General features: G+C 66.7%; 4 protein-coding genes across 6 annotated transcripts; 3 read left to right on the top strand and 1 right to left on the bottom strand.

Annotated features, from left to right (window-relative positions):
• The first annotated feature begins 309 nt into the window (after positions 1 to 309).
• Positions 310 to 8403, top strand: NLRP6 (NLR family pyrin domain containing 6). Its single transcript, XM_069470678.1, is given in 17 exon segments — positions 310 to 338; positions 701 to 1296; positions 1490 to 1528; positions 1878 to 2255; positions 2258 to 2481; positions 2484 to 2614; positions 2616 to 2713; positions 2716 to 2865; positions 2868 to 2925; positions 2927 to 3016; positions 3018 to 3539; positions 4250 to 4302; positions 4305 to 4341; positions 5436 to 5606; positions 5682 to 5849; positions 6326 to 6664; positions 6715 to 8403. Coding segments are annotated over 17 exon segments (4110 nt in total). The 3' UTR covers positions 7742 to 8403.
• Positions 8404 to 9545: 1142 nt separating this feature from the next.
• PGGHG (protein-glucosylgalactosylhydroxylysine glucosidase) lies at positions 9546 to 15423 on the top strand. 3 transcript variants are annotated; one of them, XM_069471906.1, is made up of 15 exons: positions 9546 to 9661; positions 9884 to 10064; positions 10560 to 10834; positions 11230 to 11440; positions 11519 to 11954; positions 12910 to 13029; positions 13354 to 13485; positions 13606 to 13717; positions 13833 to 13905; positions 14012 to 14148; positions 14243 to 14376; positions 14480 to 14575; positions 14668 to 14765; positions 14837 to 15048; positions 15147 to 15423. In XM_069471906.1, exons 3-15 carry the CDS (start codon positions 10576 to 10578, stop codon positions 15209 to 15211), a joined length of 2085 nt encoding a protein of 694 aa, XP_069328007.1. In that variant the 5' UTR covers positions 9546 to 9661; positions 9884 to 10064; positions 10560 to 10575; the 3' UTR covers positions 15212 to 15423. The 3 variants fall into 3 exon arrangements, with proteins under 3 accessions (XP_069328007.1, XP_069328008.1, XP_069328010.1); XM_069471907.1 differs by having other exon boundaries at positions 9659 to 9708; XM_069471909.1 differs by lacking the exons at positions 9546 to 9661; positions 9884 to 10064 and adding an exon at positions 10094 to 10368.
• A 2709-nt stretch (positions 15424 to 18132) lies between these two features.
• IFITM5 (interferon induced transmembrane protein 5) lies at positions 18133 to 19473 on the bottom strand. The gene is made up of 2 exons (XM_069471896.1): positions 19041 to 19473; positions 18133 to 18681 (listed from the first exon to the last, which is right to left on the bottom strand). Exons 1-2 carry the CDS (start codon positions 19230 to 19232, stop codon positions 18469 to 18471), a joined length of 405 nt encoding a protein of 134 aa, XP_069327997.1. The 5' UTR covers positions 19233 to 19473; the 3' UTR covers positions 18133 to 18468.
• Positions 19474 to 23462: 3989 nt separating this feature from the next.
• On the top strand, positions 23463 to 24619 carry LOC138385458 (interferon-induced transmembrane protein 3-like). Its single transcript, XM_069471895.1, has 2 exons — positions 23463 to 23832; positions 24400 to 24619. The coding sequence occupies exons 1-2, from the start codon at positions 23584 to 23586 to the stop codon at positions 24553 to 24555; spliced, it is 405 nt and encodes a 134-aa protein (XP_069327996.1). The 5' UTR covers positions 23463 to 23583; the 3' UTR covers positions 24556 to 24619.
• Positions 24620 to 27832: the final 3213 nt, after the last annotated feature.

Here is a 27832-nt window from a genome sequence, read left to right as displayed (position 1 = left end):
GCAGCCCACCTTGCTCTGCTGTGACCTGCTCACAGCCAAGCCTTGATGCCATGCCCCATGGGTTCTGGGGGCGGGGATGTTAATGGAATAAAGGAGTCGTAAGGAACCAAAGGTCACCAAGCAGAGCACTTAAAGGGCACAGTGCCCGAGTTTGGGAGCTTGGTGACTGTCAGGACATCTCAGTGCTGGCTGAGCTGCGGAATGGACCCAGCTGGATGATCCCCTGAGACTCAGCTCCAGGTCAGCCTGGGGAGGGGCCCCCTCTCTGATGCCTGCCCCTGCCCCTGAGAGACCCAGGGAGGAGACGCCATGGATGAGCCCGAGGCCTCCTGCCCCAGGTGAGTGCGCTCCCAGCATGGGCACCTGGGGTTGGCTGGTCTCCGCCCCCTGGGGCCTCCACCCCACCCGCTGACCCCCTGGGGCTTCACACCCCTGCCCACATCCTTCCCCCACCCCATGCCAGGCTCAGGATGCTAAAGGACCCTACAGATGCCCTTTGTGGGGTCTGCCCCTGGAGCAAGGTCCCCAGGCTGGGCCCACTGAACAGTAGCCTGGGGGTGTCCAGGGATACAGCTGGGCCAGCCTGCTGAGAGCCTCCGGGCACCCAGGGAGGGGAGGGAAAGGGGAGCGCACAGGCCCTTGCAGACACCTCACCTTGAGCCTTTGACCTGGCCTGGCCAGGTATGTGGAAAGAATAAAGGGGAAGGGAGGGATGGAGCAGGAAGGCCCCCCCAGCGCTTGGGTCCGCAAGGGCCTGTGCCCACTTCCTCTTGGAAGGCCGAGAGGCCTTGATCCGGTCTTTGGAGGGGAGAAGGGGGTCTGGAGTCTCTCCTGCCTCTGCACCCCTTACCCGGGGATCGCATCAACTCGCTGGGGGGCACCGGGGGGGGGGTCCTGGGAGAGCCCGGGCATGTCTGCGTCCCTGCCGGGAGGGGGTGGGAGCGCACGCCGGAGTCGGGGAGGGGCGGGGGGGCGAGGTCAAGGGGACAGCCCCCGACGACTCCCTCCTGCAGCTCGGGCCCCCCGCCGCGGTGGCCCGAGAGCTGCTCCTGGCCGCACTGGAGGACCTCAGCCAGGAGCAGCTGAAGCGCTTCCGCCACAAGCTGCGGGACGCGCTGGCGGACGGACGCAGCATCCCGTGGGGGCGGCCGGAGCGCGCGGACGCCGTGGACCCGGCGGAGCGGCTGACCCACCTCTACGGGCCGGAGCCGGCGCTGGACGTGGCCCGCACGACCCTGAAGCGGGCGGACGTGCGCGACGTGGCGCGCGGCTCAAGGAGCAGCGGATGCAGCCTGAGTTCGGGGTGGGGGGTCCCGAGTCCCCGCCCTCCGGCCCCTCGGTCCCGACTGTCCCGGCCGCCCCGCCCCGCTGCCCTGGAAAATTCCCCGCGCGGCCCCTGCTGGGCCGCTTTGTCCACGAATTCTCGGGCCCTGGGAGCTGCTGAGCGTGACCCGCCCTCGGCGGGGCCTCACTTGGGTTTTCCTTCCAGGGCTCGGCCGCACCTCCTCGGCGCTGCTCTCCGTGTCTGGTAGGTCTCTCTCCCGGGGAGGCTGGCGGGGAGGAGGCTGTGGCCCAGTAGGGGAAACTGAGGCCCGAGCTGGGCGGGGCAGGAGGCTGTGTCCCAGTAGGGGAAACTGAGGCAGGCCCGGGAAGGCTGGCGGGCAGGAGGCTGTGGCCCAGTAGGGGAAACTGAGGCAGGCCCGGGAAGGCTGGCGGGGAGGAGGCTGTGGCCCAGTAGGGGAAACTGAGGCCCGGGAAGGCTGGCGGGGAGGAGGCTGTGGCCCAGTAGGGGAAACTGAGGCCCGAGCTGGGCGGGGAGGGCATCGGCTCCCTGAGGTCGACTGACTCCACCGCCCCGTCGGTGTCCCCTCCGCCAGAGTACAAGAAGCAATACCGGGAGCACGTGCTGCGCCAGCGCGCCAAAGTGAAGGAGAGAAACGCGCACTCGGTGAAGATCAGCAAGCGCTTCACCAAGCTGCTCATCCCGGCGGAGAGCGGCGCCCTGGCGGAGGAGGCGCCGGGGCTGGCGGAGGCTCCGGAGCCGCAGCGCGCGCGGCGCCCGGACACACACACCTTCAACCGGCTGTCCCGCCGCGACAAGGAGGGCCAGCGGCCGCTGACCGTGGTGCTGCGGGGCCCGGCGGGCATCGGCAAGACCATGGCGGCCAAGCAAATCCTGTACGCCTGGGCGGCGGGCAAGCTCTGCCAGAGCCAGGTGGACTTCGCCTTCTTCATGCCGTGCGGCGAGCTGCTGGAGCGCCTGGCACGCGCAGCCTGGCCGACCTGATCCTGGATCAGTGCCCAGACCGCGGGGCGCCGGTGCGGCTCCTCTTCGTCCTGGACGGCGCGGACGAGCTGCCGGCGCTGGACGCCCCCGAAGCCGCGCCCTGCACGGACCCCTGCGAGGCCACGAGCGGCGCGCGGGTGCCGTGCGGGCTGCTGAACAAGGCGCTGCTGCCCACGGCCCGCCTGCTGGTGACCGCGCGCGCGCCTCCGCCCCGGGGAGGCTGCCGGGCCGCTCGTGCTCCCCGCAGTGCGCCGAGGTTCGGGGCTTCTCCGACAGGGACAAGAAGTATTTCTACAAGTTCTTCCAAGACGAGTGGAGGGCCGAGCGCCTACCGCTTCGTGAAAGAGAACGAGACGTTGTTCGCGCTGTGCTTCGTGCCCTTTGTGCGCTGGATCGTGTGCACCGTCCTGCGCCAGCAGCTGGAGCTCGCCGGGACCTGTCTGGCACCTCCAAGACCACCACGTCCATGTACCTGCTTTTCATCGCCAGCGTGCTGAGCTCCGCTCCCACCGCAGACAGGCCCCAGGTGCAGGGAGAGCTGCGCAAGCTGTGCCGCCTGGCCCGCGAGGGCGTCCTGGGGCTCAATTCGCTGAGAAGGACCTGGAGCGGCTGGAGCTCCGTGGCTCCAAAGTCCAGACACTTTCTCAGCAAGAAAGAGCTTCCAGGCGTGCTGGAGACCGAGGTCACCTACCGGTTCACCGACCAGTTCTTCGCTGCACTGTCCTACCTGCCGGACGCTCCTGAGCGGGGACTCCCAGCCGCGCCACCACCTTGCGCTCACCACGCGCTTCCTCTTTGGACTACTGAGCGCCCAGCGGATGCGCGACGTCGAGCGCCACTTGGGCTGCGTGGTCTGAGAGAGAGCGAAGCAGCATGCCCTGCGGTGGGTGCAGGGGCAGGGCTGCCCTAGGGTGGCACCAGAGGGGACCGAAGTGCTCGAGGACACGGGAGAGCCAGAGGAGGAGGAGGAGGAGGAGGAAGAGGAGCTGAACTACCCGCTGGAGCTGCTGTACTGTCTGTACGAGACGCAGGAGGATGCCTCTGTGCGCCAGGCCCTGGGCAGCTTCCGGGAGCTGGCGCTGGAGCGCGTGAGCTTCCGCCGCATGGACATCGCTGTTCTGAGCTACTGCGTGAGGTGCTGCCCCACGGGACGGGGGCTTCGGCTGGCCGGCTGCAGGCTGGCCGCTGCACAGGAGAAGAAAAGGAAGAAGAGCCTGGGGAAGCGGCTGCAGGGCCACCTGGGCGGCAGCAGGTGAGTCCCCAGGGCAGAGCTGCCCCTTTGCAGGTCCCTCTGCGTGCGGGGCGGGTGTGCCTGAGCACGCTGTGCGCCTCGGGTCCGTCTGGGCACACGGAGCGTGCTCCCTCAGACAGGGGAGAGGGACTTAGGCTGCTTTGTTCACCTCCTTGCAAGGCAGCTTCCCCCCCATCCCGTCCCCACCCCCAGTCATGCACAACCAAGGCAACCTCCCAGCATTCTCACTTTGCTGCCTGTCTGCAAAGCCCGCCCTGGCTCCCACAGCCGGCTTAGGACCCCACTGGCCCCAGAAGGGCCCTGTTGACCACCCTGCCGTGAGATCTGCCCATGCCTGTCTCCCCCACCAGACCCTCAGCTCCGCCAGGGCAAGGCTTATGAGTTTCTTTGGATTTATCTCCAGCTCGGCACCTGCCTAGGTGCGTGGCATCTGTTGAGAGAATGGATGTCAGGACGTTGGCAGGGGCTGGGCCTGGGGACCTGAAGACCCACCCGGGGAACGTGGGTGACATGCTCACACTGGCCACAGTCGAGTGGTTTCACTCTGGGTTTGGTGGGGGGAGGGTGAAGGGGGTGGGGAGGTCCTGGCTGAGTTGCAGGTGAGAGGCAGGGGCAGCACTGAGACCCCAGGACCAGGGATGGGAAGGAACCCTTTCTGGGGGCAACGGGGAGGGCCCGGGTGGGCTTCACCTTCGTCTCTCTCCCAGCAGTCCTCGAGCCACCACGAAACAACTCCCGGCCTCCCCACTGTGTCCACTCTTCAGGCCATGACTGACCAACAGTGCGGTCTGAGCAGCCTCACGTGAGTGCCCACCCCCAGCCCCTCCCACGGAGGGGACGGAGAGAGGGATGCCCTGGGCAGAGACAGACTGTGGCCTGCTGGGAGTAGCTGAGGGACAGGCTTAGAGCCTGTGGCCTTGGGGTCTGGTGCTGGAGTTGGCAGGCTCCACCCACACAGGGCTGGGGGACAAGGGGAGGGGTCCTCGGCTTTGTCACCAGGTTGGGTGCTAGTAGGAAAAGGTTTGGTCCTGGCCTGCGTGGAAAGCAGAGTGCAGCTGAGCATTCTAGGGGAGGAGTAAGGAAGAAAAGAATGTATTTTCCTTGCAAAGGAAGGGTGCCGAGTGCTGCTGGAAACTGCTGGCGATCCCGCTGGATTCTTAGAGGCAAGCGGTAGAGGGCAGTGGCAGGGTCAGGCCCAGGGTCGGGTGGCCGCGGACCCTGGCATGCTCTGTGTGCCTGTGGGCCAACCTGACCACACTTGCGAATGGAGCCAGTAGTTGCTGCCTGGGAGGATGATGTGAGATTTCACAAGGTTACACACGTGCGGTACTCAGAGTGAAATGACTGTCCGGTTACTCTCAGCTGTCAGCAAGGGAGCAGCGGTGAGAAACATTGTAGCAACCAGCAGTGATGGGCGTGATGCAGTAGGCTGCCGTGTGTCATGGTGACGTGGCAAAGCAGCCTAGTGTGGCGTGGCGGGGGCAGGATATGGAGGTAAACACAGGAGCCAGAAAGGGGATCCCGTTTGGCCAGCGATGCTACTGATAAATTAAATGCACAGAGATGCTCAGCACACCACTATTTATCACGGCGAAAAAGTAGAGACAACAGCACTACCCGGCCGTTAGGGACTGGCCACGGCCCATCTCACCTCCACGGACAATTGCGTGGCACTCAAACGTGTTGAAAATGAGGTCTGCCTTGGCCCATCAGAAAGCTCCCAAGGGAGAAGGGGGCACAGAGCAGTGTGTGCACACAGGGGACACAGCTCCCCAGGGACAGGTGGTGACAGAGGGAGGGAAGGCTCTGTGGGGCCCAGGGAGGACCGCAGGCCGCCCGGGAGTGGGGGCGGGGAGGCGGCTAAGGAGCTTGCGGGTGCGTGCTTCCTGACCACAGGCTGTCGCGCTGCAAACTTCCGGACGCGGTCTGCAGAGACCTCTCTGCGGCCCTGCAGGCAGCCCCTGCCCTGACGGAGCTGAGCCTCCTCCACAGCCGGCTCAGCGAGGTCGGCCTGCGTTTGCTGAGCGAGGGCCTGGCCTGGCCCCAGTGCCGGGTGCAGACGCTTAGGTAAGGCCTGGCCTGGGAGGGACTGAGGGATGGGCCCCCGCACCCAGCAGCTCCTGAGCTCAGCCGTCCCCACAGGCTGCAGCTGCCTGTGCCCCAGCGAGCCCTCCAGTACCTGGTGGCCATGCTCCGGCAGAGCCCCGCCCTGGCCACTCTGGATCTCAGCGGCTGCCAGCTGCCCGGCTCCACGCTGACCTCCCTGTGTGCCGTCCTGCAGCACCCGGCGTGCAGCCTGCAGACCCTCAGGTGGGGACAGGGGCGGGAAGGGTGTGGGGACTCAGCCTGTCAACCTGAGGTGGGGGGTGGATGCCTGGGGGCTTCCCCTGGACCCCGTAGAGGAGCCCCTCTGCGGGAGCTCCCAAGTGACTGGCCTCAAACACAGACCTGGGAGCCCAGCCCTGGGAGCCCCTCTGGAGCCCTGGCCACAGCCCTGGGCCTTGACCACTCTGCCTGGCCGAACTTCCATCTGTTGTCTGGTGCCCACGACCACCGACTGGTCCAGTGACCTGGACACCGTTTTCCTGCTCGCAAGGCCCCTGCCCCGGCCTCTCTTTCCAAGCCTCTGACAAACCTCCTAACCGGCCACCTTCTATCCCCGTATGCCTGCGGCACAGCCTGGGCCAGAGCCCTTCACTGCCCCCAGCTCCTACTCTCAGGCAGCGTTGCCCCCCAGCCCCGCCTCTTCCCCCCACTGACCCCCCGTCCTGTGCATGTGGCTACAGCCTGACCTCCGTGGAGCTGAGTGAGGGGTCCGTGCGGGAGCTTCAGGCCGTGAAGACAGCAAAGCCGGATCTGGTCATACATCCAGCGCTGGACAGCCACCCCGAGCCCCCGCAGGACTCAGCAGGGCCCTCCGAGGTCAGGACAGCCACCCCGAACCTGCCACGGGACTCACCAGTGTCCTCCGAGGTCAGGACAGCCACCCCGAACCTGCCACGGGACTCAGCAGTGTCCTCCGAGGTCAGGACAGCCACCCCATCCTCCCACGGGACTCAGCAGTGTCCTCCGAGGTCAGGACAGCCACCCCGACCCCCCCACGGGACTCAGCAGTGTCCTCTGAGGTCAGGACAGCCATCCCGACCTCCCACGGGACTGAGCAGTGTCCTCCGAGGTCAGGACAGCCACCCCGACCTCCCGCGGGACTCAGCAGTGTCCTCCGAGGTCAGGACAGCCACCCCGACCTCCCGCGGGACTCAGCAGTGTCCTCCGAGGTCAGGACAGCCACCCCGACCTCCCGCGGGACTCAGCAGTGTCCTCTGAGGTCAGGACAGCCACCCCGACCTCCCACGGGACTCAGCAGTGTCCTCCGAGGTCAGGACAGCCACCCCGACCTCCCGCGGGACTCAGCAGTGTCCTCCGAGGTCAGGACAGCCACCCCATCCTCCCGCGGGACTCAGCAGTGTCCTCCGAGGTCAGGACAGCCACCCCGACCTCCCACGGGACTCAGCAGTGTCCTCCGAGGTCAGGACAGCCACCCCGACCTCCCGCGGGACTCAGCAGTGTCCTCCGAGGTCAGGACAGCCACCCCGACCTCCCGCGGGACTCAGCAGTGTCCTCCGAGGTCAGGACAGCCACCCCGACCTCCCACGGGACTCAGCAGTGTCCTCCGAGGTCAGGACAGCCACCCCGACCTCCCACGGGACTCAGCAGTGTCCTCTGAGGTCAGGACAGCCATCCCGACCCCCCGCGGGACTCAGCAGTGTCCTCCGAGGTCAGGACAGCCACCCCGACCTCCCACGGGACTCAGCAGTGTCCTCCAAGGTCAGGACAGCCACCCCGAGCCCCCGCGGGACTCAGCAGTGTCCTCCGAGGTCAGGACAGCCACCCCGAGCCCCCGAGGGACTCCGCAGTCCCCTGTGAGGCACTGGAAGCCAGAGCAGGGTGGAGAAGGCTGTAGTGAGAGCCCCTGCAGGGACCTCCCCATTCCAAGGGCACGAGGACGTTGCTCTCAGCCTCTGGGGGACTCTTTGGAGCCAACAGGCCCCGGACAGGCCAGTGAGGGCCCCAGACAGACGCAGCCTCCTGCCTGGTCCTGGACAGGCCTGGGAGCTACCCCTCCCCCCACACCCTGGGGGACACCCCCAGCCCCACCTCTGCTGCCTCCAGCCATGCCCCTCCCAGACGCCCCCCAACAATAACAGCAATGGTTCAAGCTCCAACTAACTGAGCACCTACTGTGTGCCAGCAGAGTCGCCCCTTCCTGACAGGGCCCCCGTCTGCAATGTGGGCCTGCAGGTCACCGTCCCTCCCCATGGATTTGGGTCTTGGCATTAGGAGTGAGACCATCACCAAGGCTATGTGGCCTGAGCCCAGAGGTGTCCACTCTCCGCGTGAGGCCTTCGGTCTCTGGGAAGAGAGACTAGGGGAGAGTCGGGTAGAGCAGCGTGGTGGGTGGGCAGCCCCCCCCCGCAACCCACGGTAATCCTCCACCATTGGAGTCACTTCCAGTGGCTTCTGTTACACGTGGCCAGGCGTGCTAACGGTGCCCTCAGCCCTTCCAGCAGCCCACCTGCACCAGGCCGGCTGAGGTCCCCCAGCTCACCAGCGAGGAAGCCAGGCTGGGGGCTGGCCCGACGGCAGCGAGCTCTGAGGTGTGGCGAGGCCTCTGCGGACAGGGCCAGGAGTGTCAGCCCGGATCTCCCCTGTTCAGCTCCCCAGGCCCCAGCCCAGGTGGGGGGACCCCGGAGTCAGCCCCTCAACTTCCCGGGGAAACTCCCCTCTAATCCACTTTGTAAGTCGACTCCTTCATTCCACAAAACAGACAAAAACCCCTGTCCTCCGAGAGCTGCCATTCTAGGCAGAAAGACAGGGAATAAACAAATATGTGATACATAATACAATAAATATGTATTTGATACATAAATATGTAGCGCCATAAATACACATGGTACATCATACAACACGATAAAAACGTCTGCGAACGTAAACAGGTGACACCACACGACAAGGACACGTAGGTAGGGGCTGGCAGGGGCCACGCAGGGGGCGGTGAAGCAGAGGGAGGGTCTCCCGCTGCGCGAGAGGGGTCTGGGGACTCGGCATTTATTTGCAAAGGAGGGAAGTGAAGGAGCCCCAGGGGGTCTTGAGGCAATGAAACACAGGGGCAAGAGCACAGGTCAGGAAGGGGAGCATGCTCTGAAAGTTCTAGAAGCAGCAATGAAGCCAGGGGAGCTGCAGTGGGGTGGGGGTGGGGGTGGGGGGGGGAGGGGGGTCTGGAACCGAGGGGCGTGGGGCGGGGTTTTGGGGTGGAGGCGAGTGCAGGCTCGGAGCGGTGCCCGGCACGGGATCCAGGCAGGTGGAAGGTGGGCTCGCAGCACCTGTCCGTGGCTGGGCGTGTGCGGAGGGGCCGAGGGGCGGAGGGAGGGAGGGGTTGGAGGGGCTGGAGGGGCCGGAGGGGCCGGAGGGGCCGGAGGGGCCGGAGGGGTTGGAGGGGTCGGAGGGGCGGACGGGTCGGAGGGGCGGACGGGTCGGAGGGGTTGGAGGGGCGGACGGGTTGGAGGGGTTGGAGGGGCGGAGGGGTTGGAGGGGCCGGAGGGGCGGAGGGGTTGGAGGGGCCGGAGGGGTTGGAGGGGCCGGAGGGGCGGAGGGGTTGGAGGGGTCGGAGGGGCGGACGGGTCGGAGGGGCGGACGGGTCGGAGGGGCCGAGGGGCCGAGGGGCGGACGGGTCGGAGGGGCTGACGGGTCGGAGGGGCCGAGGGGTCGGAGGGGTCGGAGGGTCGGAGGGGTCGGAGGGGTTGGAGGGGCCGGAGGGGCGGAGGGGTTGGAGGGATTGGAGGGGCGGACAGGTCGGAGGGGCCGAGGGGCCGAGGGGCGGAGGGGTTGGAGGGGCCGAGGGGTCGGAGGGTCGGAGGGGTCGGAGGGGTTGGAGGGGGCTGACGGGTCGGAGGGGCGGGGCGAGGTGAGCCAAGGCCTCGGCCGAGCAGCAGGACGGGCGGAGCTGAGATCACCTGGGGCGGAGGAGCCGCGGGAGGAGCGGGTTCGGCGCACCTGGCCACCGAGTCTGCGTCTCCGCGGCCAGGAGGGAGAGCAGGGCCGGCCCGGGGTGCCCAGGCTGGCAGGTGGGGCGAGGAGGTCTGAGCTGGGCGCACGGCTGGGAGAGCCGAAGGTGGGGTCCCCGGGCCAAGAGAAGGGTGCTCTCCAGAAGTGGCAGGACCCCGCTCCTGCACGAGGGGCACAGGGGAGGCAGGAATTGGAGAGGGAAACCGCCAGGAGCCCCGCTGGCCCCCCTCAAACTCCCCCTCGGAGACAGTTTTGGGTCAAAGGTTGCGCTTCCCACTCAGGTCCCAGCAGGGAACCAGGCCCGCTCGGACGCCGCAGCCCCGGCCTGGGTGGGCAGCGGCCTCCAGCCGGCCGCCCCGCCCCTGGCGGGCCCTCCGGGGCGGGACCGCCGAGCCTTCCTGCTGACGCGGCCACCGGGCCCTGCAGGAGCAGCGCCCACCTCGTCCTCGGCGCGGAGCGGAGGTACCCAGCTGCCCACGCGGAGTGTCCGGTGGCCAAGCAGTCCCCGAGACCACCCGCCTGCGTCCCCAGCCCCGGCCGGACGCGGCCCCTTCCTGCACTCGGGGCCGGGAGGAGGGAGGAGGGGCGGGGGGCACGACTTCCTCGCTGGCCGGGCACATCCGCCCGCGGACGCAAGTCCCGGCCACAGGAAGGGGCTCAGGGCCTGGTGCGGGGGGCTACAGGTTGGAGAGCAGGCCAGGGAGTCCCGCCAAGGGCTAGGGTCGGGTTCTCGGGTGGGAGTTGGAGGACAGGTGTGGGGACTCAGGTGGGTCCCTGGAAATCGCTCCTGGGGGACTGGGCTCCTCTGAGAGCTGAGGGTGGCTCGCAGGTGGGGGCTGTGGAGTGTCAGGGCTGCCCGCCAGTCCCACACCTGCCGCCATCTGGGGGGGCTGGGGGGGGCTGAGGAGTCCAAAGAGGGAGGCTCAGCCCCTCACAGGGCCCGGGCCCCCTCTCCAGGCCCCTGCGGCTGACCATGGAGGACGCCAGCGAGGACTCCACCATATTCACTGCCCACTCTCTGCCCAGTGACCCCCGGCTCTGGGCCACCGTGACCAACGCGTACCTGGGCACACGTGTGTATCATGATAGGCTGCATGTGAGCGGCGTGTACAACGGGCTCGGGGCGGACACGCACCGGGCCGTTCTGCCCAGTCCCCTCAACGTGCGGATGGAGGCTCCCGTGGGGGCTGGAGAGCAGCTGACGGAGACCTTTGCCCTGGACACCGGCACAGGTAGTTCCCCCTGCCCCCAGGCCGCTGTTCCCGTGGAGCGGCAGAACCACACCAGCAGACCCCACCCGGCACCTCCTTACCTCACACGGGACTCTCACAAGGCAGAGGCAGCCCAGGAGGCCACGGCGCACTCGAGGGTCCCCCGTCCCTGCAGCTGGGTGGGCTCCTGCCTAGCAGGTCCCCGAGGTCCCTGGTGCAGCTGCAGCTTCCCAGACAGAGGAACTGAGGGTCGGAGGGTGGGTCCACCTCCTGGTGGGGAGGGGCGGCCAGAGGTCAGCAGGACTTGACCCCCGCCAGGGCGGCCACCACTGCGCGGCGTGGCCTTGTGCCTTTGGGGGACCGGCAGCTTGGCAGCCTTCCACGGGTGGTCCTGCCGCCCCTCCCACCCTCCCCAGGTTCCTTTCTGCACACCCTGGAGGGCCCCAGCTTCCGGGCCTCCCAGTGCCTCTACGCCCACCGCACTCTGCCCCACGTGCTGGCCTTCAGCGTGTCCGTCGCCCGCCGGACCCCGGGGCGCGAGCTCATCACGGTGCTGCTGCGGTCGGCCTTCTGCCCGGAAAGCCCAGACCTGGACCTGCGTCGGGGTCCTGACTTCCAGGGAGCCCGGTGAGCACGGGGCTGGGGTCCCAGCCGGGGGAGCCCAGGTGGGGAGCCCCTCCCTGAGGCACGGCCGCACTCTTGCAGCTACCTCTACGGCCGCACCCTCACCCCTGAGCAGCCCGGAGGGCCGCAGCAGCAGGTGCACATGCTGTGGACACCAGTGCCCCCGGCCCTGACCCTGGGGCAAGGCGAGGACTACGGCACCTGGGACTTCCTGACGGTGGTGGGCGGCAGCCAGGCCGAGGCCCGGGCCTGCCTCGCGGAGGCCACGCAGCTGCAGGCCGGGGGAGCCCTGTACAGCAGCCACACACGGGCCTGGGCCCAGCTCTGGGCAGGCTGTGGCGTGGACGTGGCCGGGCCCCTGCCCCTGCGCCAGGCCCTGCGTGGCTCCCTCTACTACCTGCTCAGTGCCCTGCCTCAGCCCGAGGCCACGGGGTACACCTGCCACGGCCTCAGCCCTGGTGGCCTCTCCAACGGGAGCCGTGAGGAATGCTACTGGGGCCACGTCTTCTGGGACCAGGTGAGCAGGGTCCACCCAGCGCTAGGTGGCACATGGACGTGGAGGGACACTGCCTCTGCCCTCCCTGGGGTCGCCACTGTGGTTGGGGAAGCACAGGGGCTGTGGTAGAAGGGAAGGCTTCCTGGAGGAGGTGGCATCTCAGCAGAAGGATGTGCACACGGTGGGTAGAGAAGAGTGAGGGACCAGAGGTGCAAAGGCCCAGAGCTACAGGGTGCAAGGCACCTGGCAGGCAGGGGTGACCCTCACTCAGGCAGGAAGGGCAGCAAGCCTAGGTCACCAGGGCTTTGTAGAGAGCACTGTGTAGCACTTGGAGTTTACTCGAGGGCCGAGGAGGCCGTGGAGGCTTTAATCAGGAGAGTGACACGTTCTGGAAAGACCCGTGGGGCTGCCCAGTGGAGCTGAGGGCACTGAGAAGAGGCAGGAAAGCTGAGGGCACGGGGTAGGGGGCGCGGTGGCCGGTGGGCGTGGAGGCATCGAGGGTGGCTGCTCAGGGCTGCGGCCTCATCATCTGACGTCTCCGAGGTGGGCGCTGTGGCCATCTCACCGCGGAGCTCGGAGGGGCCGAGTCCCTCGCTCGAGGTCGGGCCCCTACCCTGGGCTGTCCGTGCCGGATTCCGGCCTGAGCCCTTGGGCGCCACCAGAAGCTGCGGGAGGTGCCAGAATTCCAGGGTTGTTGGCCGGAGATGGACCCCGGGGCGGGCAGGCGGTGGGAGCCGGAGGGTCCGAGTGGGCAGCAGAGGAAGAAGCCGGAAGGAGGCCGAGCGCCTGCCCGAGGCAGGACGGAGCTCTCCGCCGTGCAGGCCGTAGCCGGCTGTGGGGCGGGGCGTGGGGCGGGGCGTGGGGCGGGGTCCGGCGCGGGGCGGGGCGCGGGGCGGGGCCTGGGTGTGGGGCGGGGCCGTGGGCAGGCAGAGGAGTCAGCCCCGCTCAGCTTGGGAATGCGGGGCTGTGCCCTCAGGAGCTCTGGATGTTCCCGCTGGTCCTGATGCTCCACCCCCAAGCGGCCAGGGCCATCCTGGAGTACCGAGTCCGGACGCTGGGCGGGGCCCTGGAGAACGCCCGCAACCTGGGCTGCCAGGTGAGGCGCCGGGCACCTGCCCCCAGGGCCCTCTCTGCGGGAGCCGGCAGGTCCTGGATGCTCCACCCAAGGCTTGTGGGGCCTCCGCAGACCCCCAGCCGGCACTGAGAGAGGAGGGGGAACAGCAGCAGGGCTCCCGTGACCCCCTGGGTCCCCTCACTGCCCTGGCCCAAGGTGGGGACGGGCACCACGGCAGCAGCACCCACAGGGCACTGTGCCCCCGCCTCCTCCGGCCCTTTGGGGTGCAGGCTGAGGGCACGGGGCAGTTGGGGCCACCCCTGCCCCCCAGCACAGGGCAAGTCTGTTCCGCGTCCTCCGCCTCAGGGAGCCAAGTTCGCCTGGGAGAGCGCAGGCTCCGGCCTGGAGGTCTGCCCCGAGGACGTCTACGGGACCCAGGAGATCCACGTCAACGGGGCGGTGGTGTTGGCCTTCCAGCTGTACTATTATTCCACCCAGGTGAGGGTCACCGCGCCCACCCCTCCGTGGCTTCCTGTTCGGGCCAGTTCTGGGAAGCTGGCGGCTCGGAGCGGCCGTCCTTTCTGGGCAGCCTGACTGGTGTCCTGGCCTCTGTTTCAGGACCTGCAGCTCTTCCGAGAGGCTGGCGGCTGGGCTGTGGTCAGTGCGGTGGCAGAGTTTTGGTGCAGCCGCGTGGAATGGAGCCCCAGGGAGGAGAAGTACCACCTACGGGGTGCGCGCCTGGGGCGGGGGGTGCTCCCAGACCCACAGGTGTCTGCCCCACGCTGGCGTCGGGGGCAGGTCCCTGAGACTCTGCACTAAGCAGCATCGCGGACTCGTGTGCGCAGGAGTCATACCCCCCGACGAGTACCATGCTGGCGTCAACAATTCCGTGTACACCAACGTGCTGGCCCAGAACAGGTCAGACCCGAGACCCCGCCCCGGCTGGAGGCCTGCCCTGCCTTGCCCCGCCGGGGCCTCTGCCGGGGCTGGGGCTGCAGCGTCCCCTCCCTTCCTCCATCCCTAGCCTGCGCTTTGCTGCTGCCCTGGCCTGGGACCTGGGGCTGCCCGTCCCCAACCGGTGGCTGGAGGTGGCTGACAAGATCAAGGTGCCCTTTGACCCGGAGCGGAACTTCCACCCTGAGTTTGATGGGTACGAGCTTGGTGAGTGGACGCTGAGCTCCCCGCAGACTTCCCCTCCGCCCCGGACCCTCCGTCCACCCGCGGGTCCCGCCCCGTCAGCAGCCGGTCCCCCCAGGAGAGCAGGTGAAGCAGGCGGACGTCGTGCTCCTGGGGTACCCGGTCCCCTTCCCCCTGAGTCCCGATGTGCGCAGGAGAAACCTGGAGGTTTACGAGGCCGTGACGTCCCCCCGGGGCCCCGCCATGACCTGGGTGAGCAGCTGCAGGGGGAGCCTGCCCACCAGCCTCGGTCTCCCCTCCGCATGTGGTGGGCCTCACCTCAGCCTGTCCTCTGACCTCTGCCCTCTGCCTCCAGAGCATGTTTGCGGTGGGCTGGATGGAGCTGAAGGACGCTGCGCGGGCCCGGACGCTTCTGGACAGGAGCTTCGCCAACGCGGCTGAGCCCTTCAAGGTGGGAGAGGAGCCCAGCCTCAGCTCCCGCAGGTACGGCCCTGGCGGCAGGGCCCGTCCTGGGGCCTGGCATCCACCTGCTTGTCCCCCCAGGTGTGGACGGAGAACGCCGATGGGTCTGGCGCCGTGAACTTCCTGACGGGCATGGGGGGCTTCCTGCAGGCCGTGCTCTTCGGGTGCACGGGCTTCAGGTGAGCGCAGGGGCTGGCAGAGGGCGGGTCCTCCCCACCCGCCCCTCACAGGGCTCTCCTCCCCTCTGCAGGGTCACCAGGACAGGTGTGACCTTTGACCCCATGTGCCTGGCGGGGGTCCCCAGAGTGTGCGTCTCTGGCATCTCCTACCAGGGGAACAAGCTCAACTTCTCCTTCTCCGAGGACTCCGTGACAGTAGAAGTTGTGGCCCGGCCAGGGCCCCGGGCAGCCCCACTGGAGGCCGAGCTTTGGCCGTCACAGGCCCGGCTTCCTCTGCGGCCAGGTGGGAGACCACCCCCAGAGCCCCCCAGAGGCTGGGGACATGTGACGTCAGGGTGCCTGCTGTGCGCCCTCACCCCCAGGCTGCCCCTCTACCTGCAGGAAACAAGGTCTCCTTTCCCCGCTCTGCCGGCCGGATACAAAAGTCAGCCTGTAGCTGCCTGTGAGTCCCACTCCGGGAGTGAGAGACGCCGCCCCAGCGCCCAGAGGACCCTGGTTCACCCTCGGTGCCTCACCGGAGCCCTGCCCCCACGCAGCCAGGGCTACTGGCTCCACAGTCGTCCCTGGGGCCTCCCCCTGGCCACCCCTTCCATGCCCACCGCTCCTGGCCTGACGTTCCTCCCCCCCCCCACCTGCAGACGGGCTCGCGGGAAAGCCCAGCTTGCATGGCCTAAAGTTCAAGGCCATCTGCCTCCAGCCTGAGCCCCCCGACCCCCTGTGGACTGACAGGACCCCACCTCCTCTCTGCACCTTTCTCGTGCCTCCCCAGGACGACTTCCTGAGCTCTTGCTGAGCCAGAACCTCAGCTCCCGTCCCAGAGTGCCCTCTCCTGGGCACCACAGGCCACAGGGCTGCGTGGGGAGCAGCCAGTGGCTCGCTGAGAAGGCGCAGAGGCAGGTGCCGGCCTCCTGGGGACGGCAGGGGAAAGGGCCTGCAGGAAGCGGCCTCGGTCACCTACAGAATTACTCAGGACTCTCAGTTGCAGCTTTGCCAGAGAGGAACTTTCCAGGTCATGCCATTCAGGAGCAGGCAGGGCTGGTCCCCAAACTCACAGGGTGTTGTGGGACTTAATCTTCTGCATCCCGGGCTCCACTGCCTCTGCCACGGGGAGGGTGGGGTGGCAGCCTTTGGGAAGGGAAGTGGGGAGGTGGGGCCTGTCACTGGGAAATAGGACGGGTGTGTGCGAGAGCAAGACCCCAAATCTCTCCACTGACCACCTGGAGGGGCCAGAGCCCACCGTGCGTGGATTCAGGGCCGTGGCCTTGGCCCTTTTGTCCTGGGTGGGCTCCCCGCGGCCAGAGGCTCTGCGCAGCCTCTGCTCCTGGACCTCAGTGCCTGGGTGGCCATCAGCGGTTTCCCAGAAAGGAGAGGAGAGGGCGTCCACTGCGAGTCCTGACGGGACCGACCCCCCTGCGCCCAGTCGGTTTGAGGAATTAAAGTTTGGTGCTGGGAAAAGCTTCGCTCCTCTAAAGAGCCCACGTGCTTCTTTCCTTCCCTTTTCCCCTGGGGTCGGGAGGTGCAGCGACCCCGACGCCCACGCTGAGCAGGGAGGGGGGTCTCCTGATGCGGCACCTGCCACCTCTGTCCTGGCATCGCCCTGTTTACTCCCTGTTCTCCGTGGAGACTCTGTCCATGTTCTCCAGGAAGCCGCCGCCAGCCCAGAGCCCTGTTCCGATGCAGGTCTGCAGCGACTTGTGGGGGAGGAGGGAGGGCGTGTGTGGAGACGTCTGCGGGGGGCTCTGGGATCAGAGTGCGGCGCCAGGAGGCCTGTCCCCTCGTCTCTGCTGCGCTCACTGCTGGGAGCAGCGAGTGGGGTGCGGGTGTGGCCCCAGAGCACAGCTGGCCCGGGACGGTCCTCATGGCTGCCCTGATGGGACCCGTGCGGGGTGGAAACCTGTGCACATGCATCCGGTGGACGCAGTGGCCGGGGGCACGCCTGCCAGGGCTCACGGCCACAGTGGGGACCGGCTGAGCCGAGGGTGTGTGGCCTTGAGGACTGGAGCCCTGGCCTCCGTGGGCCTCGCCCAGGTCCCTCAGCTTCAGAGCTGTGCCCATCGCACACTGTCACTGGACAGCAAGGGGCCGGGTGAGGGCTGTGCCTGGCAGGGGCAGATGTTTGCCTTTGCAGCCCAGAGCCGGGGTGACGTGGGCACAGGCATCAGGACGGGGAGGCAGGAGGCCCTGCGCTGGCAGGACAGAGGCAGCCTGGCACTTGCTGCGTGTGTACGTGTCTGTGTGTGTGTGTGTGTGGGGGGTCACCTCTGTGCGCACAGTGGGGTGACACTTTGGGGAGGCAGTGGTGGCTCAGCGCCTGCCTGTGGCCCTGGCTGGCCAGGGCCCATCAGCCTGCCCGGGAGACGCAGCCTGGGACGCTTCCCCCAGGGGGGCTCAGCCGAGCCCCGCCCTCACTCGGCGTGGGCACAGACTGACACCCTGCCGTGTCCTTGGTCCCTCGTGGGATCAGCCCTGCCTGGCTCCAGTGCCTGGCCCGGGCTGCAGACACCAGCCGCAGCGTGGGGCTCCGTGGAGACAGATGGGCCAGCTGCTGGCCACAGGCGTGTCACAGACGGGGGCTCCCTGGGGAGGGAAGGGACCCTGGGCGGGGTGCTCAAAGCCTGAGCTGCCTTGCAGTTAAGGACCCTGCAATTAGCCCCCCGCCCATCACTGGCTGGCCTCACCCCAGCCACACAGGGTGCTAGCGGGCCCCCCATTTGCCAGGCTCTGCTGTTGCGGTGGGTGCACGGGGCAGTGTGGGGGGCACAGCGAGGTGGAATCAGGACAGGCACCAAGCACCAGAGGGCTCAAAAGTATTACCCGGCCCCCCCCCCGTTTCTCCCTGCCTGCCTCTCTGTGCCGTCGTGGGCTGGGGGAGGCAGGGAGGGCGGAGGGGGGCTGAGACCCTGTCTGTGTGCACAGATGACATGTGTGAGCCCCACCCAGGGGACAGTCCCTGCCTTCCCAGCCCCCCTCACCGACCCGGGAGGGAGGGAAACCACTGGGGTCTGGGATCTGTCAGGACTACGGGGTACCAGGGACACAGCGAGCTGGAGGGCGGGCGGCCCACGCCCAACCCCAGACAGGAGTGCGACGCTCACACGAGCCCTGCGTGCACACACACACATGCGCATGGATGGCACGGGCACGCGTGTGGAACTGGGACACACCCACACACGTCCTGGAACACAGGCCACTAAACCACAGGGCAGCAGGGATCAAAGGCCTGGGCTCCCGAACTTCGTTCTAAAATACTCAGGCGTCTCCACCCCAGAAGCCACAGGCTGCCAGTGGCCGGACGCAGGGGACAGCCGGTCACGGCCGAGCAGACAGAACGGGGCTGCTGAGCCGTGGGGGGGTCGGTCCAGCGCAACGTGGCTGCAGTGTCCCTGGGTAGCTCTCTCCCCCGCCCCAGCCAGGAGGGAGGTCCAGGAGGCACCTTCTGGAACCAGGCACTTTAATTGTGAAACTGGGCCTGAGCCTGGGGAGCGGGGAGGGAGTCGGGCTGGGGGCAGAGTTAGGGGCTGGGACCCCCTCCCAGGGTAGGGTGAGGCCCTGGGGTCTGGATGGGGCCGGTGCCGTGCTGGGGCTGCAGGACCCCAGGGTCAGGGTGGGGTCGGGCTCCAGAGAGCCAGCACCACTCCTGGACAGCACCCTGGGTCAGTCCGGGGGTCGGGCCCAGGTCAGGACAGGGTCAGGCCCCAGCCTGTCAGTCATAGTCCCCATCGTCAAACTTGGTGCTGAAGAAGGCTGCAGAGTCCTTGGCCAGCCGGGCCAGGTGCAGGGCGCCCGTCACCACCAGCCCCAGGAGCAGCAGTGGTGGCACCAGTGTCCACATGGCGGCCAGGATGTTGTAGCACTTGGCTTTGGAGCCGAAACGCCGGGCGGCCTCCAGGTCCCCAGCCACCTTCTGGTCTCGGGCCTGCAGAGCAGCCACGGCGGATCTCCACGCGTCCTCGGGGCGGGGGCCCGGCCTCCCCCACCCCAGGCACCTGGAGGGCCCCCTCTGGACCCAAAGTCTGGATGGAGGGGAGTGGCCCGACATGCCTGGGGCCGCAGCCAGGCCAGGGTCGGCCTGCAGGGGCCCTCTGTGGGCGAGGGGTCCTCCGGGCTGCCCCGGCCCCCAGCCCCACCCCAGGCCGAGGCCTCACGGGGCTGTGCCAGGAGCCGCCTGTGAAAGCCCCGTCGGAACAAGGGGACTCCGTGCGTACCCGCTCCCAGCCTCTGCGCTCTTGTGGATGGACCAGCCCCCACCCAGGTGAGCAACCCCCGGCCACCCACCTTGACGGAGTAGGCCAGCGCCAGCAAGCCCAGGCAGCACAGGTTCAGGTACAGGGTGCTGAAGACCGACCAGACCAAGTGGTCTCGAGGCGGGGGTCGCGGCGCCCCCAGCGTGAGCGCCGTGGGGGCCGCGCCGTCGGCCTTGCGGGCCGTGGGAGGCTGGGGGTCCTCGCGGGGGAACGACGTGTCCATGGGTTCCAGCGCCGTCGCTTCCTGCTCCACGCGCGCGTCCAGGGTGGGCTCCCGCGGCGCTTATAGCCCCGCGGCTCTCCCGCCGCCGCCGCCAAATATATCGCAAATTACAGCCTGGAGCGCGGCCCCGCCCCGCCCCCCAGGCCGCGCGGACCGCGGCGGCGGCGACGCCCTGCAGAGCCCCCGTCCGGGCCGTCCTGCCCTAGGAGCCCCCGGGAAGGCTGCGGGGGGCAGTGGCAGAGACCCCCTCCCTGCGCAGCCCATCCCCCACCCCACCGAAGGCGGCTGGCGCGGCCGGGGTGCCCACCCGCCACAGCCCGTCCTCCAGGCCAAGCCGCGGGTGGCACGTGCAGCCTCAGCTGCCGGGGACTGAGCCCCCCGCCCGGCCGGCCCCACCTCAGCACCAGACCTGCCGGAAGCGCAGACCCTCCCTCCCCAGAGCCCAGAGTGCAGGCTCTGCCCAGGTCACCTTCGGGTCGCCAGCGTGGGGGCCTTGGGGACACAGAGTCCCCTGTGGGCAGCTCGTGGGAGAGAGACCACAGCAGGTGGCGGAAAGGCAGGGGACAGCCACGGGGGAGACAGCATGACAGGGGATGGGGGAAGCCCCCTGAACCACAGGGGGCTGCAGCAAGCCCCCCAGGGTGTGCAGTGGGGCCTGGGGCGGATCTGTGCTGGCCCCCTCTGCCCTCCCGGCAGGCAGCTGCCCGCCCCAATCCTGCAATGTGGGGGTGGGGGGGTCCTGTTTAGGGCTCAGGGGTCCCTCGGGAGGACCCAGCATTGGGCCAGAGATGCATCTTGTGCCAACAGCCCCCCTTTCCCTCCCCGCTGCAGACGCAAACCCCAGAGCCTGCACTGCAGAGGGGGCGCCCTGGCCTCTCCCACGGGAGACCTCTGGGTCCCCCCTGCACCCCTGCCCACCCCTTCCTAAGGCAGGCAGGGGCCAGGGCGCACGGCCAGAGTCTGGGCTCCTGTCCCTGTGTGGCCCAGGCCAAGTCCCGTTGGCTCCACCGTGTAGGGCAAGCCGCCCTCCTCCTGGGGGGCTCCTTGCTGCTCAGCGCTGCGGGCAGTGACCCCGTGGGAACAGCCCTGCGTCCCACGACACTGCAGGGCGCCCACCGCACTCGGAGGGAAGCCCAGGCGCTGGGGTGACCCGCCAGGCCCTGTGAGGCTGCTCCCATCCACATCCCCCAGAAAGCAGACTTCGAAAAGGAACTCTGGGCCGGGCGTGGTGGCTCACGCCTGTAAGCCCAGCACTCTGGGAGGCCGAGGTGGGCGGATCGTTTGAGCTCAGGAGTTCGAGACCAGCCTGAGCAAGAGCGAGACCCCATCTCTACTAAAAATAGAAAGAAATTATCTGGCCAACTAAAAAAATATATATATATAGAAAAAATTAGCCGGGCATGGTGGCGCATGCCTGTAGTCCCAGCTACTCGGGAGGCTGAGGCAGGAGGATTGCTTGAGCCCAGGAGTTTGAGGTTGCTGTGAGCTAGGCTGACGCCACGGCACTCACTCTAGCCAGGCCAACAGAGCGAGACTCTGTCTCAAGAAAAAAAAAAAAGAAAAGGAAATCTGTGTAGGGCAGGGAGGGCAGGAGGCAGAGGAGAAGCTGGGCCACACAGTACGGCCCACACAGACTTGAGCCGACCCACAGGACCCCTGGAGCTGGGCTGGCCCTTTGGACACATTCAGAACCGGGCAAGATGGCCAGGTCTGGACCCCTGTGTTGACCAGACACGGGAACAGGATGTGCCCTGCGTGACCGTGACCGGCAGCGGAGGGCAGGGCAGGCGGGCGTGAACGGCACCGCACAGGCCAGAGTGCTCCCCACCCCCACTCCAGGCCGCCCCTGTCTACATCGGGCCCCCAGCTGCACCTGGGCTCCCCCTTGGTGGGTCAGCACCAATCACTGTCACCCACCAGGGTCCCCCTGTCCCCCTGGCCAGAAGAAGGGAGGGGAGGGTGCTCAGGGACCGGCACCCCACTCCCGCGGGGCTCTGCGGTGGCCCCTAATTCCGTTCTCCTCTCCAGGTGTTTCAGGTTGACTCTGCTGGCCGGGCAGGGGGAGGGGCAGTTCCAGAGCCTCCACATGGCTGACCCCACTGCCTGGCTCCCGCCCAGCAGGCCGTGACCCCACGGGGGTCCCACACACCACCCTTCTCTCCACGCCGCACGCCACACTCGGGGAGTGGAAATGCCCGGGGGAGGGTCTGGGGACCAGGCCCACTGGCCCCTTGGCCGCCACGCGCCCACGCGCCCACTGCGCGTCAAGATCCCGACCTGGCCCAGCGCCCCCGTCGCCCGAGAGGTCAGGGTTCATTCCTCTGTCCTCATCACCCATGTGGGTGGCCACCCGCTGGGGGGAAGGACTGGGGGACGTGACCGGCCACAGCCTTCCTGTCTCTGTGAACATCCCTGGAGACACTTGCTCTCCACCTGGGCGCTTTGTCCCCGTGGTCGTCAGTGAGCGTCTCCCCGTCTGCCGGCGTCGGTCCTGGAGGGCGGAGGGTCCTCCGAGGACGCACCGTCCCGAGGCCGGCGGCTCCACACTCCACCGTGGTGCATGGGGTGGTCCCCGCTGCGCATCCTGCCTCCTGCGGTTCAGGCTTGACCCCCGCGCGGCGGGAGGTGGTGCCATGTCACCAGCCCCATGAGCAGGAGCACTTTTCACTGTTCTTTTTGCAGTTCTCTAAGCTTCGAGCTCCCAGGCCAGCGAGACGCGCTGACCAGAGCCCGGTGGTGACTTTCTGCTGCACAGACACGCTCCGGTCTGGGTTTGTTTCCCAGAAACGGTGCAGCCTCCTTGCAGCCGCGCGGTGACACAAAGCCTCACGCTCACCCCACCTGTTTGCCCAGAGAAGACGAACGGCCCCACCTGCTCCCCCAGCCCACCTGCCCACAAGGCTGAAGGAAGGACCAGTATTGACCCCCAGCTCATTATGATGCTCAGATCCCCGCCCTGGAGGGACCTGTCCTCGTTTCTTGCCCGTGGGACGTCTGTGCCAGCGTGACTGCGTGCCCTGCCCTCCGCCCCAACACGCAATGGTGTCACTCCCTGCGTGCGTTGTCCACTCTCCCTCCAGACACCGCGGCCCCGCTGGGGGGAGGCTCACGAAGGCAGCCCCTCCTCCCCGCCCGGCTGACGCATCTCCTGCCTGAGTCCTTTCTTCCTGGGCGGTCCTCTTGTCCCAGCGACCGCGGCGGCCCCCTTGCGGTGTCAACACCAGCGCGGGAGTCACTTTCCTGTCTCCCTCTGATAACCCAAATAATAGGTGACGACTAAGAGCAGAGGCACGGTTAACGGAGGTTTATTGAGCCACGTTTGAGGACACGCCCACGCAAAGCAGACTGACACCGCAAAGCGAGTCCCAGCGCTGGAAGCCTCTTAAGGTCCAGGGGGTCCTTGGCTTCACGCAAGACAGGATTCGGGGCGACAGCATGAAGTGAAAGCAGTGTTATTCAGAAACTGTCGACCTCTACTCCGCGGACAAGGTCTCCCTGCAGAGACCCCTGCTCCCTGTCGCCCTTCCGTTTAAGCGAGGGCTTAATTTTAGGCTAAGCATGGGGAGGAATATTCATGGCGGGCGGTGCTTTCCTGGAACCCGGGGACACCCTCTTTCTCCACTATCTTGACTCTAACCAGCTGGAACTTGCCCTGCCTCCAACCTGTTTTGATCACAGTACTTTGAAACTTTATTTCGAAGCTTCCTGACTCAGGTAATGCTGCAGCGCCCAAGTAGCAATGGTGCCTAAAGCAGCTCCCTGCCTCAAACGGGGAGTGGAGGCCGGCGCGGTGGCTCACGCCTGTGATCCCTGCACTCTGGGAGGCAGAGGCAGGAGGATCACTTGAGCTCAGGAGTTCGAGACCAGCCTGAGCAAGAGCGAGACCCCCGTCCCTACTAAAATTAGAAAAATTAGCTGGGTATGGTGGCACGCACATGTAGTCCCAGCCACTCGGGAGGCTGAGGCAGGAGGATCGCTTCAGCCCAGGAGATTGAGGTTGCTGTGAGCTAGGCTGACAGCACGGAACCTACTCAGGGCAACAGAGTGAGGCTCTGCCTCAAAGAAAGAAAAACCCAAAAAACATGGGTGGGTGTGGTCTGGAGCTCAGCTGAGACACGCCTGCCCTGGGTCACAGCACAGGAAGCCCCCCTGGCCCTCAGGCTTCCTCCCCCACTTCCCTAAAGTAATTTGATCCTCAGGAATGTGTTCCCGCCCTCCCAATCCCCAGCCAATTTCCAGTTTGCTAAATGCCAGGAAAGGAAAGCTCTGAGAAATCGAAACTGCGGGGGAAGGGAGGACCGCCGAGCAGCCTCCGAGCATCCAGACCCACTGCTCCTCTCCTCCCGGCACCATGAGCCACGCTTCCCAGCCCTTCTTCACCCGAGCCCAGACCGGCCTCCCCCCGAACTACGAGGTGCTCAAGGAGGAGCACGAGGTGGCCGTCCTGGGGACGCCCCACGGCCCCGCGCCCTCCACATCCACCGTGATCCACGTCCACAGCGACACCTCCGTGCCCGACCACGTCGTCTGGTCCCTGTTCAACACGCTCTTCATGAACTGCTGCTGCCTGGGCTTCATAGCGTTCGCCTACTCCGTGAAGGTGCGTGTGGGCGAGCGGGGCCCCTCCAGAGCAGTGTGTGTGCGCCTGCCCCGCCACCTGCCCGGGTGCCACCTGGGAGGGGTCTTGTGTGTGTGTGTGTGTGTGTGCGCGTGTGTGTGTGTGTGTGTGCGTGTGTGATCTGTGTGTGCATCTCTCCCTGAGTGTGCCCTGGCGTGTGTGCTGTGTGTGTGTGTGTGTGTGTGTGTGAGGCCTGGGGAGTCCTCCCAGCGCAGGGCTAGCAGGAGTCTGCATGGGGCTGGGGGTCTGACCCCCCACCCGCAGCCAGAGGAATCCTCCCCACAGCCCAAGCCGGAATCCCAGACTGGGCAGCCCGGGCTCTCTCAGATCCTGAGAGGGGCGCTCCCAGGGGACTTCACCCCAGGGGGAGTGGGCAGTCTGCCCTGGGGCCAGAGCAGGGAGGATGAGCCCTGAGGGCCCTGGAGGGGCTGTGAGGAAGGCAGGGGTGGTCGTGGATGTGGGGAAGGGCAGGGCAGCCCGCCGGGGGCAGGGAGGAGCCGGGGGACGTGCATCCTGGCTCCCGGACCCCTCACCATCTCGTCTCCCCAGTCTAGGGACAGGAAGATGGTGGGCGACCTGACCGGGGCCCAGGCCTACGCCTCCACCGCCAAGTGCCTGAACGTCTGGGCCCTGGTCCTCAGCATCCTTGGGACCATTCTGGTCATCGTCATCACGGTGGTGGTCAGCATCCAAAGCTTTTCCTAGGACCGGAGGCAACATCAAGGCTGCTGGTGGCTGCCCAGGCCTGCGACCCCCGAACTCCACCTTCTGTGCCTGGCCCTGCCCCCGGCCCCCACCCCTTTGTGCTTCAGTTCATGCTCACAGGCCTGTCCCCATGGGGGTCAATAAAGCACATGTGTTCCTTAGGGTGCCGTGACTTTACCTGGGGGTGGGGCACTGGCCACAGGCCTCTGCCTGGGTCTGAGACAGAGCCCAGGGGAGCCCAGGGGTCAGCCCCGCAGGACTCCCCCCTGCTGGGCAGCTCTGTGGGGGAGCAGGGCACATCCTTGGATTGGCTGGTTTCCGGCCACCCATAGAAGTAGCAGCCGGACCAGGCCCTGGGTGGGGTCTCTCCCATCCGGAGCCCCGAGCCGCGGCCCAAGGGCTCCCTGTGTCCAGAACACCTTCAGGCCCAGGACGACCCTGCCTGACTCTGGGCCATCTGGAGCAGGCTTCCTGGGGGCGCAGGTAGCTCCGGCCCAGTGCCAGGGCCCCGGGCTTTGGGCTTTGCACCCGGGGGAACCGCAGAAGGAGCCCAGGCCCTCGCAGCCCTCCTGGGCGACCCAGCCACGCTCCTCCTGACTGCTGCCTCCTGCGGTCCACCGGGCACCGTCCCTGCCCTGACTGCTACCTGGGAAGAGACCTCCCACCTGGACAGCTCCGCTCCTGGGCCCTGGCAGTGCGATGGCACCTGGGATGCCCCGTGGGCTGACCGTGCCCTCATCAGCTGGGCAGCTGGGGCAGGAGCTGGGGTGGCCGTGTGTCTCCCTGGCCCCCGTCCGTCCAGGACCACAGGGCTGATTAATTCTCCCTTCTTGCCTCCCAACCCCTGATGCCAGAGCGGCATGTTCTAACCCCTGGAGACCCCTGCGAGGCCTGGGCTGCGGTGGGCGGTGCGAGGTGCCCCTCTCCTGGGGATCTCTGGGGTGGGGGGGCAGCCAGGCCGGGCAGGGAGGACGGGAGGACAGAGGCAGGGAGGATGGGAGGCGGCGAGGCAGGGAGGACGGAGGCAGGGGTTAGACCCTGGGGGAGGTGCCTCCACGTGCCCAGGCCCCGCAGGACCCAGAGACCCGCCCTGCTCAACGAAGCCAGGGGTCCTGGGGAGCCACCTCACTCACCCCCCCACCACGCACCCACTCCCCATCTTCCCCATCTCCTGGAGCCCCCTGGGGCGTCTGCGCCACCCCCGCGGTCCCCTGTGCAAGAGCGCACTTGCGGTGCCCGGCATAGGAATCACCCTCAGAATTCTGCCTCCCTCAGCGTCCTGTAGCTCCTCCCCCAGTGTTTAAAACTATCCTAAATTCCTTCCACGCAAAATTAACCCCACCCCGTAGTGACAGTCTGTGGCCTTTGACCCAGGTCAGGAAGGGCTGTGGGAATGTGTTCCGCAGCATGGCGGCCGCAGACGGCTTCGTCGGTCTCCAGCGCTGGCTTGGTGTCCCCAGCCCTGCTTTGGCCAGCTGGCCGGGGAGGGGAGGGTCTGGGGGCCAGAAGCTGGTGGGGGAGGGGGAGGCCCCTCCGTGTCTTGGGGCGAGGGTGGGGGCTGGCTCGTAACGGGGGGGGGCGGGCACTTGTGCAGGCTCAGGGGTTCGGGGTGTCTGGATCAGGACTCTGGGTTATCAGTCCAGACCCCCCTCCAGTGTCAGCACCCCGACCTTTGACACCAGCCCCGACTTGGGCAGAGCAGTTCTGCCTGGGTTGGGAGTTTACGCTTCCTTGGAGCACAGCTGTCTTTTTTTGCATGTGTTATGGCAAAAATAACAAATGGAGCCCAGTGAAGTCAGCCCCTCCCTGCCCACTACCTGTGTCAATGGCAAAGAGCCCGAACCCTGCAGAGTGGCTTAAAGAGGTTTATTCTGAGCTGAATATGCGTGACTGTGGCCCAGAGAGCCACCCCCAAGAAGCCTTGGGCAGGTGGCCTCACCGTGCCTGGGTTATAGCTTCATTTTATACATTTCAGGGAGACGGAATTACATGTAAAATCCCAAGTCAACACACGGGAGGCGTAATTGGTTTGGCCTGAAAAGTTGGGACATCTCGAGGTGGGGCATCTCAGGGATAGGTGGGTTTAAGGATTCTTTGGCTTGTAATTGGTTAAGACATGAAGCTCTGTCTAAAGGCTTGGAATGTTTTAAGTTAAGCTAAGGAAGCCAGTTGATCAGAGAGAAGCCGCTGGACACGGACTCACGGGAGCCGTCGGGTAGGTTGATGGCCACCGGTGTGGGCTACGCTCTGGCCCAGCCTTGGGCCTGTTGAGTCACAGAGGACGTCCCCAAGGAGGGGGCAGGGCGAGGTGTGTCTGAACCCCTCATGGCGGCAGCTCAGCCGTAGGGAACTTCCGGGTCCCCTTGGCCAAGAGGGGTCCATTCAGTCAGCTGGGGGCTTAAGATTTTTTTTTTTTTTTTTTTTGAGACAGAGTGTCGCTTTGTTGCCCGGGCTAGAGTGAGCGCCATGGCGTCAGCCTCGCTCACAGCAACCTCAAACTCCTGAGCTCAAGCAATCCTCCTGCCTCAGCCTCCCGAGTAGCTGGGACTACAGGCATGCGCCACCATGCCCGGCTAATTTTTTATATATATATTTTTAGTTGGCCAGATAATTTCTTTCTATTTTTAGTAGAGACGGGGTCTTGCTCTTGCTCAGGCTGGTCTCGAACTCCTGACCTCAAGTGATCCTCCTGCCTCGGCCTCCCAGAGTGCTGGGATCACAGGCGTGAGCCGCCGCGTCCGGCCGGGGCTTAAGATTTTGTTTCAGTTCACAGCCAGCCTCCACCAGGAGCACATTCTGCCAGCTTATCTCTGTGCCGCCCTCTGAGGTTGGACGGTACCCGTTTTCTTCTCAGACTGTCAGAGGTAGGAAGCACCACCAGTGGGACAGAAACACCACCACACTCGGGGTCCCGGGCATTTCCCCCAAGTCTGAGGCTTTGGAGATGCCCCCACCTCCACGTGCCCCGCCCCGAGGCCCCCAGCCTGCTCCGGGAAGGTGGGGGGAGACACCGCCCTCACCCCCACTTTGTTCCAGTCTGTCCTTTTAACGATGTTTTCCTCGGGGACAGCCTTGGAGTTGGGGACAGTGCCGCCCTCTGGAGCAGATGGCAGCTTGGGTTGCTGTCAGTGTAGTGACCAGCCGGTCTCGGGGCAAAGGTCCCGCCCAGGGCTCGGGTCCTCTCACAACCACCGGGTGGGCGGGGGTCGCCTGGCCTCACCCAGACCCCCGTGGGAACTGGAGCTCCGGAAGCTGCAGGAGAAATGACAGCCTTGGC

The sequence above is a fragment of the Eulemur rufifrons genome, chromosome 6 (genome assembly GCF_041146395.1).
Source record: "Eulemur rufifrons isolate Redbay chromosome 6, OSU_ERuf_1, whole genome shotgun sequence".
NCBI lineage: Eukaryota > Metazoa > Chordata > Mammalia > Primates > Lemuridae > Eulemur > Eulemur rufifrons.
The sequence above is the reverse complement of the archived record's forward strand: the minus strand, read 5'-3'. Positions and strand labels throughout refer to the sequence as shown.